General features: G+C 48.7%; 1 protein-coding gene across 1 annotated transcript; it reads left to right on the top strand.

Moving 5' to 3' along the window:
• Window positions 1–434: 434 nt before the first annotated feature.
• Window positions 435–6,167, top strand: OTP (orthopedia homeobox; the record flags this gene model as incomplete). Its single annotated transcript, XM_082301585.1, has 3 exons — window positions 435–471; window positions 1,404–1,813; window positions 5,637–6,167. The coding sequence occupies 3 exons, from the start codon at window positions 435–437 to the stop codon at window positions 6,165–6,167; spliced, it is 978 nt and encodes a 325-aa protein (XP_082157711.1).
• Window positions 6,168–11,213: the final 5,046 nt, after the last annotated feature.

The raw sequence follows: 11,213 nt of genomic DNA, 5'->3' as shown, positions 1-11,213 counted from the left end.
GCACTTGGAAGAGAAGGAGAGAGGGAGAAGGCGGGCGGCCAAGGCGAGCGGAGCAAGGTAAGGGAGCGCGGGCGCGGTGCGGGCCGGGCCGGGCCGGGGCGGCAGGAGGCCGGGGCGGCGGCGGCGGGCGGGCGGCGGGCGGGCGGAGCGGGGCGCTCCGGGCGCTGACATTTGCAGGCTGCCCTCCTGATTGGTCCCCGCGCCGAGCTGCTCACGGGTTCATTGAAGTGTTAAGCACCTCCCCGTCTCTCTAAAGGACATTATAATGCAAGAGACCCCCTTTTTAACCACACACCGAATTTTCTTTCATTTAGACGATCTATATATATATATCTATATATATATATATATATCTCATATCTTATATCTATTTTAAATAACTTAAGGCCGCTAAAATTTGGGGGGGAACAGCCTTCGCCCTGGAGCGGTGCGCGATGCTGTCTCACGCCGACCTCCTGGATGCCCGTCTCGGTGAGTTTCCCCCGGCACCCCCCCGCCCCGCGGCGGCTGCACCGGCGGCGGCGGCGGCGAGCGGGGAAGAAGCCGGGGCAGGAAATTGACAATTTGTTCCTTATTTTACCTTAATGCGATCTAAATGGGCTAATTTCTTTAAAAGTAATTGTACTGTGTTAAAGTTTAATTTGATTTAACATAAAAAAGAAGAGAGAGTGAGACCTACGGAGTATGTAGATCTACAGCGAGTTGTGGATCATTTAATTTTTCTCTCCCCAGTTTTTGTATACGTACCTACACATTATTGTGATGATGATGATTATTTTAGGACAGATGAGCTCTATGATGTTTACGGAGTTCTGTGTGGCCTTTTCTTGCTCGCCCGTTTCCTTTCTCCCTCCTTCTTTTCCTTCTAAAAAAAAGGGAGAAACATCTGTGTCTATTTATGGTTATTTATGAGTTTGTTTAAAGAAGCGGAGGGAGGAGAGGGGAAAGATCGGCAAGACTGACCGAGGTTCCCGCGCATCTTTCGGGGAGGTAATGCTCCCGGCAGCAGGGCGGTTCGAGCCTTACTTCTTTCTCTCCGTCTCTTTCTCTTACCAGCTCCGCTGGAAAATCCAAGTTGAACCCGGGAAAACTTGCTCTCCCTCTCTTCCCTTCCCTTGGTCTCGCAAGGGGAGGCCGGGCAGGGAACTGGTTATTTCAGCAGGAAGAGGAGCTGCTCGATGTAAAGTTTTCTCCCCTTTGCCCGGGTCGCGCCAGGCCAGGGTCTCTGCGTGTCGTCGACCCGAGCAGGGCTGCGGGTCTGGCGGGCGGCCGGCCGGGGGACGGCGGGGCGGAGGCGGTGGCGGTGATTGGATGTCTCTCGCCAGTTCAATGCACTGGAGAGCGGCTCTGATGGATCCATGCTCAGCTGCAGGCGAGTGACTACCGCTCCTTTGCTTCCGCAGGGATGAAAGATGCGGCCGAGCTGCTGGGACACCGGGAGGCGGTGAAGTGTCGGCTGGGCGTAGGGGGCTCAGATCCGGGGGGACACCCGGGAGACATGGCTCCCAACTCGGACACGGTGGAAGGGACCACCCTGCTGCCGGGGGAGGACATCACCACGGTGGGATCCAACCCCAGCTCCCTATCTGTCAGCGCCAAAGACCCTGACAAGCAGCAAGGCCAGCAGGGCGGCCAGAACCCCAGCCAGGCCGGGCAGCAGCAGGGTCAGCAGAAGCAGAAGCGGCACCGCACCCGCTTCACGCCGGCGCAGCTCAACGAGCTGGAGAGGAGCTTCGCCAAGACCCACTACCCGGACATCTTCATGCGGGAGGAGCTGGCCCTGCGCATCGGTCTCACCGAGTCCCGGGTGCAGGTATGAAAAGCCGCCCCCGCGCAGCGCCTACCGGCCCTTACCCGGTCGCACCGACGGCGACACGGCCGGCCGGCGGCGAGGCCAGGCACAACGGGGAGGGGGTGGGTGCCCCAAACTTCAGCCCGACGGCGTGGGAAATAACCCAACCCTGAAAGCAACAATTTGGTCAGGAAGCCTTGAAATCAGACGTGCGTCGCTCCCCTTTCCGCAAAGCTGTCACCTTGGGGTGTCCCCTTGTCCTCTATCCTACCCACCTGCAGCGAGGTGGTCCCGAGCGAGGCGCAGGCTGAGCTTCCCTCAGCTCCACGGCCCGACCCGCGGCAGGAAAAAGTCCGGGGAGGGATAGCCCGAGAAGAACGATCTCAGTCCTCGCAATAGCCCGGCGCTAAGGGTCGAGCCGCTCCTCCCGGGAATGACTCCCTTTTCACCGGAGCGGAGTCCGGTGGCGACCGCGGGGCCGCTGTCCAAGGAGCCGACGCCAGGGCCGCTGTCCAGGGTGCTGACGGCGGCACGGCCGCGGCACCGCCGGGAAGGGGCGTCCGCCGGTGCCCACAACCCTGAGAGCGGAGGTGGGGTGCGAGGAAAGGCATACCGGCTCCTAAAAAGGCACTTCGCTAAAAGCCAGTTGTGTTTGGACTCGGAGTTTCCTCATACTGGCTTTTATAATGCCTGGCGATGGCAGGGGTAGTGAGTAACTTCAACATCCAGGGTGCATTTTGTTCCCTAAAATACACATATATATATATATTTGCACACAGAACAGTAGGAAACTATTTAGGCAAATAAATGCAAACGAAATTTGGTAAAGGAGGAGAAGGTTCAAAGCGCTAGACTGCTCAGATGCAGCTTTTGTGTGTATAAGGTTATTTTAGCGACTTTCTGGGCGAGTCCGTTCCGAGGAGCGAAAGCCTGCACAATAGAAGCACTTGTGGGATGCGCACCCCAGCTCAGTACCGCGCACCGGGACTGCCGCCGCACTTCAGCGCAGTCACTGCTCAAAATCCCTCTCGGCAAGCATAGGCTCCTGAGCTAAATAAAGACGCGTCAAGAGAAATCCCTAAATGAGCGTTTTAATGAAGGAAAACAGATCCCGTTCTTGAATGTGACAGAAAAAGCACGTCTGCTTTTAAAAAGTAAAACAATTTGACTCAGCCTACACAGAACTATAATTAGTTTAAATTAAAAAAGAAATTAGATTCACAAATAAAATATAATTGGACAACTGACTCTATGAAAAAAAGAAAACGAGGTCTATTAAACTTTATTGGGTTTCCCAAAGGTTAATGATACCAATTTCAATATTAGGAGTGTGGTAAATGAAGTAAAATATAAAATGGAAATAGTTATTTTCTAACAGCACATCAAAGAAATTCGTAGGAAGAAAGACAAAGTGTTTTAATGGCTCTGGCATAATCTTAAACCAATGCTAATAGCTCGAGACTGCTGATAAAAACAGTTTAATAGAGTGTCAATTTAAATATTTTTTACAATAATGTTTTGTAATTTAGAAAGTAATCAGATCAACATAACCTTCTTAATTAACACTTCAAAATGATTAACATTATGTAATCTAAGGCAAAAAAAATTTAATATATTTACTTCACAATCCGATGTATCACTGCTCCTTGATCAAATCCAAATTAAATAGTAATTAGTTTATGTTCTTATACAAGTACTTTACAGTTTTCTTTATAGTTAACAGATAGCCTATACATTCTTTTCAGTAAGTGGGCTCCACACTGATTAAGGAATGCTCCAAATGCTTAATTTATAGCGGCTGTATATGTTTTTAAGGGTTTTAGATGCTAGGATAAATCACCACTTTCCTTATTTTAGATCCGTATTTAATGTATATGATACATTTAAATAATTATTAAACTGGCTGATGCTTAAACGGGAGTCCAATTCCACATCTGATATTGCTCTGCTTTTCAAGCTGCTGTAATAAAACCATTCTTTTTATAGCATGCCATTATTAGAAACCAATTTCAGAATTATTTATAACCTGGAATGGCTTATTAAGCAGCAATGCGAGAATCATGCAAATTACGCGATCAAATGCAATATAATAAGCATAATCATTAGTCTCTAGCACGGATTAATTAACTTTCAATATTTTATTTACATAAAAACTAAATCAGTGAAATAACTTCTGCACAGTCAGGCTTGCCTTCCAATATTTTATACGAACAAAAATAATGTGCTGTAATTCCATTGACCGTGTCCCCCACAATGGTCCCGTCACCTGCCACATCTTAATAGGGGACAAGCTGAGAGTATTTTCTAGTTTTCTAATGGAATGAGAAATTGCATTTTCTTCCTCTCCCAGCACTATTAAAGTGTAATGAATTCGGCCCAGAGTTCACGGCTGGCTGATCGAAATGAACCTGAGATCTGAGCTTTAATACAGCTCTCCAGATTTCCTACCAAATCTTCACATTAATCATCTGCTGGATTCCAATGAGATCTTCATAAAGCTTCGGCTTCTAAAAAAAAAAAAAAAAAAAAAAAAAAAAAAGAAGAAGAAACGAAAAAGAAAAAAGAAAATTAAAAAAGAGAAGAAGAAAAACAAAAGTGATATTGTCTCCCCTTCTCTCTATTGCTTTCACTCTCTCTCACCCGTTTATAGCTGGGGAATTAAATGGGCTGTATATTTTAAAATACATTTACAGTATGTCTATTTTACTGTAACAGCAGATATCATCAAGGTAGATTTTCAGATTCCAACCTCCATTAGATTCTCACTGTTGTATTAATAATTTTCAGGGGCTAGTTGCATTTTAAAAGGAGTTCAAAGTTGCCAAATGCTCATGGTTAATATATTTCTAGAGTTGTCATGTGTGCATTTTCAAAATCTCCCCCAGGTTTTCCTTGCATTTTAATCTGTCATGCACCAGTTTTCAGCTGGAAACATTCACATTTTAAAAGCATATGCAACGTAGCTATGAACTTAGGCGATCAGACCTGATGGAGATTCTTTACACCACCAACAAACCATGAAACATAAAAAGATTTTGTAGCCGCAATTTGACTATTAACCCTAAAACATAATTGAACGCGATTTTTCGATTATTCATATAATATTTAGCTCCCTCACGGCCGTTCATTCCAGCTAATGGGCGTCCGCCTTTCTCAGTCCGCGTATGGAGTCTGAGCCCGTGCAATCCAGCAGATTGGGGCACTGCGCTCCCTCGGATTTCAGGTGGACGCGCGTCCTCCCATTTTACGACTGTCTCAGTTGCTTTCGGCCGCGGTGCGGCGAGACCCACCAAGCCATCCCTGCCATGGTGCCACCACGGGCACCCACTCACCTAAACCACCCCTGCTTTTGTTGTTATAGGTTTGGTTTTGCTATGTTTTGGTTTTTTTAAACCCAAATGCGTGTGGTTTGGTGCAAGGGTTTCCTGGCCGGGCCCCGGTGGCACGGGGAGAGGCGGCTGGCCCGGGGCAGAGCTCTCCGCCCGCCGCGCCCCGATGGCGGCTCGGGAACGCATCCACGCAAGGGCCAGAGATGTAGGCTGGTCGGGTTTTCTTGTTTCTTTTTTTTCTTTCTTTTTTTTCTTTATTTCGTCGGAAGGCCAGGCTCCTCTCCTGCAGTCTTCCGCCCGGGACGGACAAATCAATCGATTTCGTTATTAAAAGTTCCAGCGGTTTCGTCAACCTGTGACGGGGACACGCGTGGGACTGCGGGTGTGAAGAGCTACCGTGGCCGGCGGGGGCGAGGCTCGGGGGGCGGCGGGAGCCGGGGCGGGGGTCCCGCGGGGCCCCCGGCCGCGGGGGGTGGTGGTGGCTAACGGAGCGTGTCGCTGCCCGCCGCCCGCAGGTCTGGTTCCAGAACCGCCGCGCCAAGTGGAAGAAACGCAAGAAGACCACGAACGTGTTCCGCGCCCCGGGCACGCTGCTGCCGACACCGGGGCTGCCGCAGTTCCCCTCGGCCGCCGCAGCCGCCGCCGCCGCCATGGGGGACAGCCTGTGCTCCTTCCACGCCAACGACACGCGCTGGGCCGCCGCCGCCATGCCCGGCGTGTCGCAGCTGCCGCTGCCGCCGGCGCTGGGACGGCAGCAAGCCATGGCGCAGTCCCTGTCCCAGTGCAGCCTGGCGGCCGGCCCGCCGCCCAACTCCATGGGCCTCTCCAACAGCCTGGCGGGCTCCAACGGCGCCGGGCTGCAGTCCCACCTCTACCAGCCCGCCTTCCCCGGCATGGTGCCCGCCTCCCTGCCCGGCCCCAGCAACGTGACGGGCTCGCCCCAGCTCTGCAGCTCCCCGGACAGCAGCGACGTGTGGCGGGGAACCAGCATCGCCTCCCTCCGCCGCAAAGCACTAGAGCACACAGTCTCCATGAGTTTCACCTAATGGCCGGCGCCTCGCCCCGCGCCGCCCCCGCCGCCTCGCCCCGCGCCCCCGCCTCGCCCCGCGCCCCCGCCTTCCCCCACCCGACTTACCAGGGAGTCGACTCAGGATCTGAAATCAGACACCAACAGACTGGTTTGTGGGCCGAGAAACACCCCCCGATCCTCCCCAAGCCCCCTCCACCCCGCGCATCACCCGCGCACCCCTGTGCCCCGCGGTTTTCTCCGCCCGGCGGCGGGAGGACTCGGGGCCGCCCCGAGCCCGGCTCTGCATCCCTCCGTCTCCACGACCCGGCTCTCCCGCCGTCCGCCCGTCCGGCTTTGGCTTTGCAAAGAAACGCATTTTTGTTTCTGTTTTCATAATTTTTATGGTTTATTTAGGAGCGGCGACCTGCCGCCGGCTCCTTCAGCTGCGAGGGCGCCGTCGGGGGGCGGCCGGGCGGGTTCGCGAAACGGCACGGAGACCCCAGAGAGAATCAAACCCATTTTGATTAAGCATTGATGAGCGAGAGCGAATGTGATGGGGAAAAGAGAAAAAAACCTAAAAGCTTCTTTTTGTAAAAAACAAAGGGGATAAAAGGGGGAAGAAAAAAGCGCGCAAGAGCGCTTCCCTTTTTCGGATCTTTGATTTCGTGACAGTTGAGTTGCCGATCCTCCCTACCTTTATTTACGCATTTATTTACGTTCCTGCTGCTATTGTCCCTCCGCAGCGCCGGCGGAGGCGCCGCCGCGCCCCCCGCCCCGCCTGGCCCGGCTCGGCCCGGCCCGGCTCGGCCCCGCGGCCCGCCCGCCTGCATGTGCCGGTCACCCCGCCGCAGGGCAGGGCCGCTGGAGGAATGAACAAACGATGTGAAATAGGATGTTTTGTGTAGATAAAGCATTCTTGTTACATACTGGTCGATTCGTGATATGTTTTAACTTATTGTCTGTGCTTATTTATTGAATTTTGGGTTACTTAATAAATGTTTGAGCTAATATAAAACATATTACTTGACTTTTCTGGACACGTTTATATCAAGTGAATGTGAATGAATAAATAAAATCATTTTCAGTATGTGATATGAAGAATTATAGATTTTGATGTGGCGTGTGAGATATGAGAGGTGTCTTCAACTGCAGGCAAAAAAAAAAAAAGACAGGACTTCCTTCTGTGGTATTCACTGAGTCCTTTGTCACAAGTTTGGGGATAGTTTGCTTGCTTAACTTTGCATTGATGCCTTTCACTTGTCACAATTTTAATACTTCATGATTAATAAACTTTTGTTAATCTTTCTGTGTGGTTGGCCTTTAAACTGCAAGTAACAAGAAGTTCCGGGGCGAAGCAGGGCAGGGGCAAGGGGTGAAGAAGTGGGTCAGCAGGAGGCCGGGCAGCAGGCAGTGGAGGAATGATTCGTTTTTTCAGAACATGAAATGAGGGCATGGCTGGTGAAGCGAACCCCATGGAAGAGAGAACGCTGGGTTTACTCCTGTGCAAACTTTGATATGGTGGGAAAAAGAAGCGCAGTACATTTCCAAGCATCATACATCCAGGTTTAGGCTTCTTTTTTCCTTCTTCCCCCCTCGCCCTTGCCTTTTATGCAATACACTGAGATCTCTTCTCCTTGTACATCAATTATACACCTCTTAATTACACACCTGAGAATGCCCGACTCCACAGGCACCCACAGAAGGGTCCTTGCCCGCTCCAAAGTACATATTACATATGCATATTTAATTTAAAAGAGAAATAAAAGCAGAATAAATTACTGGTGATCCAGACCACGAGTGAGTCCTCTGGGAGTCACCTGAGGAAACAGCCCTGTGCCCTTCTGCAGGAGTCTGCTCCTGCAGGTGCTGAAACAACCCAGGATGCTCAACCTGAGGTAGTCTAGGCTAGGCAAGAGATGTCCCATACCACAATCCATACCATGGTAGCACTTGGGAAAAGGAGTCACCATGTTCCGTCTCTCCTCCCAGCCCTCCCTCTAGCCCATAGCTCAGCCTTGGGGCAGAGCAGCTGCCTCTCTACACCCAGGCTTAGCTCTGAGATGGAAGTTTGTGATCGGTTTAGACCAGCCATCAAAGATGTGGGCACACAGGGTGCCTATGGAGCAGAGCTGGTTAGAGTACCTCCAGCTTCCCTATCCAGTGGGTCACCCTGCATGGGCCAAGGGGAGTAGCAGCCCAGCTGGGATATCCCTTGGTCTTCCCAGTTCCACAGTGTTCTCTTTCCCATATTGTGGCCTGCCAGGAGGGCAAAAAGTCTCCACTTACATGCAGAAGAGTGCAGATCTCACTTTACTTCTTCCAAATGTATGGAAGGTTGTTTACAAGCATGTAATTTTTACACCTGCTTTATATTGCTATAAGCAAGACAGCTTTATGATGTAGGAATGTTGTAAAGTGTGGTATGGAAGATCTTAAAAAAATTTTTAATGGTGGAGAAAAACGCTCTCTCTGGCTGGGGGCAGGGGATTGAGACGCAACCTGTAAGATCCAACTCCTGACACTGAACATTTCCAGCTCTGTGAAAGGGGCCTTACAAAGGTCCTTCGGCTTAATGCTCACTCCTAAAACATCCATCATTTCCTCCATATTCTAATGCAACTGTAGTCCTGGTTATGAGCAAAGCTTTTGATCCTACACAATTTGATACAAATTTGATTTGTTTCCATAGCAATAGATCCTGGTGTTCTGAGTCCTGGAGATTTTTGAAATTATATGTACCCTTTGCACCCGCTGAAGCTTTGCAGCATAAAACATCTAAGGTGATGCTCTTATGTGTTTAACGTGGGTGAAAGGAAGGAGACCACAGGCTTCATTCACATATGCTACATGCTTTGTCTGAATTATTTTACTATAAAATCTCAATCTTGCTGATGTTAAAAGATAAAAATTGAACAGCACAAACCAGTTCTATCTAACAACATGAACAGCTTTCCTTCATTCACGTAAAGTGATCAAAATAAATGAGTGAATTCCATATAAATTGAGAGGGAATAGTTATGCTGAATAACAATTAGCCTATTACTGACTAAGTAGGTAACACCAGGCACTGGGGCTGTTACAAGCTGGGCTTGTTTGCTTATGTTAAGGTGCATTTTAGCCTTAAGCTGTTCCACCCAGTGTGTAAGTAGACTGAGATTTATGTTCTTATGTATGGATTCATTTCCACGTCGGCACATATTCATGTAATTCTACTTTCCTCTAAACACAACATCACCCCTAATGTCTAAGGAATATACATAAAGATAATGTCACTGAACCTTTCATTTGCTCTCTTGATGAAATGCTTTGACACTCTCTCTCTCTTCTCTCCCTCTGCTTAAATCCCCATGGAAGGCAGAATCTGCTCTTGCCCACTGCTGGAGATTGCAATCACTGAGCAATTACTAATATGGGAAGAAAGTTTGTGCAAGGCAAGGGATCAGGTAACATTGCAGCACGGATTATATTATTGTACTAGCAGTAATGATCCCTGCTCTTAGAAATGAAAATGTGGTTTAATTTGTGTTGTGGTATTTAAATTTTCATTTTTCAGAATAAAAATCTCTGCACATGAAAATGTATCTTGCAGTAATGGAGGTATGGCAGTTAACCTGTCAGTTGAAAGTATGTAACCTTCCTTTTCTCCTTTTCATGACAAAGGTAATCTCATCTGAGGGCATTTATGTGAAGAAATAACAGCATGGCATGGTGAAACCACTGGCTCATTAATCCTGGCATCTACTTCCTGCAGGGCTTCTTGATTAGTTAGATTCATTCATCGGGTATTTCAGAATTTTCGATTTCTTACCACTGGCTAGGTTCACTGAGTTCAGGCTAAATTGAGCCAGAAGCAATGTTTATTAGTAATTTCGTAATACAGACTACTCTAATAATTCAGTACAAATATTTCATCTGAAATATATCCATTCACTCTAACACCTAATGCAGTTTGCAGCTGTGTTCAGAGAGAACTGAGAGAACACAGTGATTTGGCATGTATTTTCTAAATTATTAACATGAGAGCTAAAACCAAAATCTTCTTAATTCCCAGTGCTGGAATTAAGTCTCCTTTCATTCTAAAGCAAGCTCTGACAGGGAGACAACCACCTCTTGCCTGCTGTTAAGGCTGAGCTCAGGGTAGTTGTTCTGGGAAACATGGCCTTTTCAGCACAGAGGTGAAAGGGAGAACAAAGGAATTTTAGTTTTTCCCTCATGTGTGTTATAAGCAGGGAAAATCCAAATTCCACAGAAGGGAACGGGAGAGGAATCCTCGGAAATTAGCAACCTGTAAAGTCACAGATATGTCTCAACTGTTTGGTAGGTGAAATAGAGTTACAGCTTGGACAGTAGAGACAAAGAAGCAAAGACCCTGACCTTGCAGCCTTTAGAGCCCATACTGACCTGGCAGTGAATTCAGCAGATGCATGTGTGAACATTTGCAGGATTGGTGCTCCAAATTGCTCTGCCACTCATCTTTCTCACACTGAACAACTTTCTCTTCTGAAAGAGATAAGAAACTTCCTTTTCTGAAGAGATAAGAGGACCACACATGAATCACATTCAAGTGTCTGACCACAGCTCATACCACATCAGCTCACCCAGCCATCAATGAGGTAAAAGCTGGGGCTTGAGAGCCAGTTTGACCTCATGAATGCATGTGATATACCCAAACTTTATCAGACAGCTGGCAGCCACGACTTAGAGAAGCAGATGCAGAACCCACTGGCTGCTTCTAAACATCATGGACCAATCATTACCGATGCAGTGATGGAACTGGGAGAGAAAACAGAGGTGGTGGCAGTGGTGGAAGGGAACAGTAGGTACACCAGTTTTAATTTTTCACCTGGTTGCCACATGAATAGCAGCAAGAGTCAAAGGGGATGGTCTTGCCTGGGATGTGGTAGGGGATGCAGTTTGATTAACCAGCATCTTTGTGTTTAAGCTGTGCTTGAGGGGCTTTATTAATAGTCATGTAAAGGCCTTCTGTGAGATTTACTTCTACTCTTCAGTGAAAAACTGGGAGAGGGTGATTCCCTTCTCATGCTTCTCACAGCCAAGGCTCATGCACAGAGTTTGTCTTTGT

Source organism: Coloeus monedula (assembly GCF_965178545.1).
Source record: "Coloeus monedula genome assembly, chromosome: Z".
NCBI classification, from domain to species: domain Eukaryota; kingdom Metazoa; phylum Chordata; class Aves; order Passeriformes; family Corvidae; genus Coloeus; species Coloeus monedula.
Note: the sequence above shows the minus strand (reverse complement) of the source record. Positions and strands in the feature narration are given on the sequence as shown.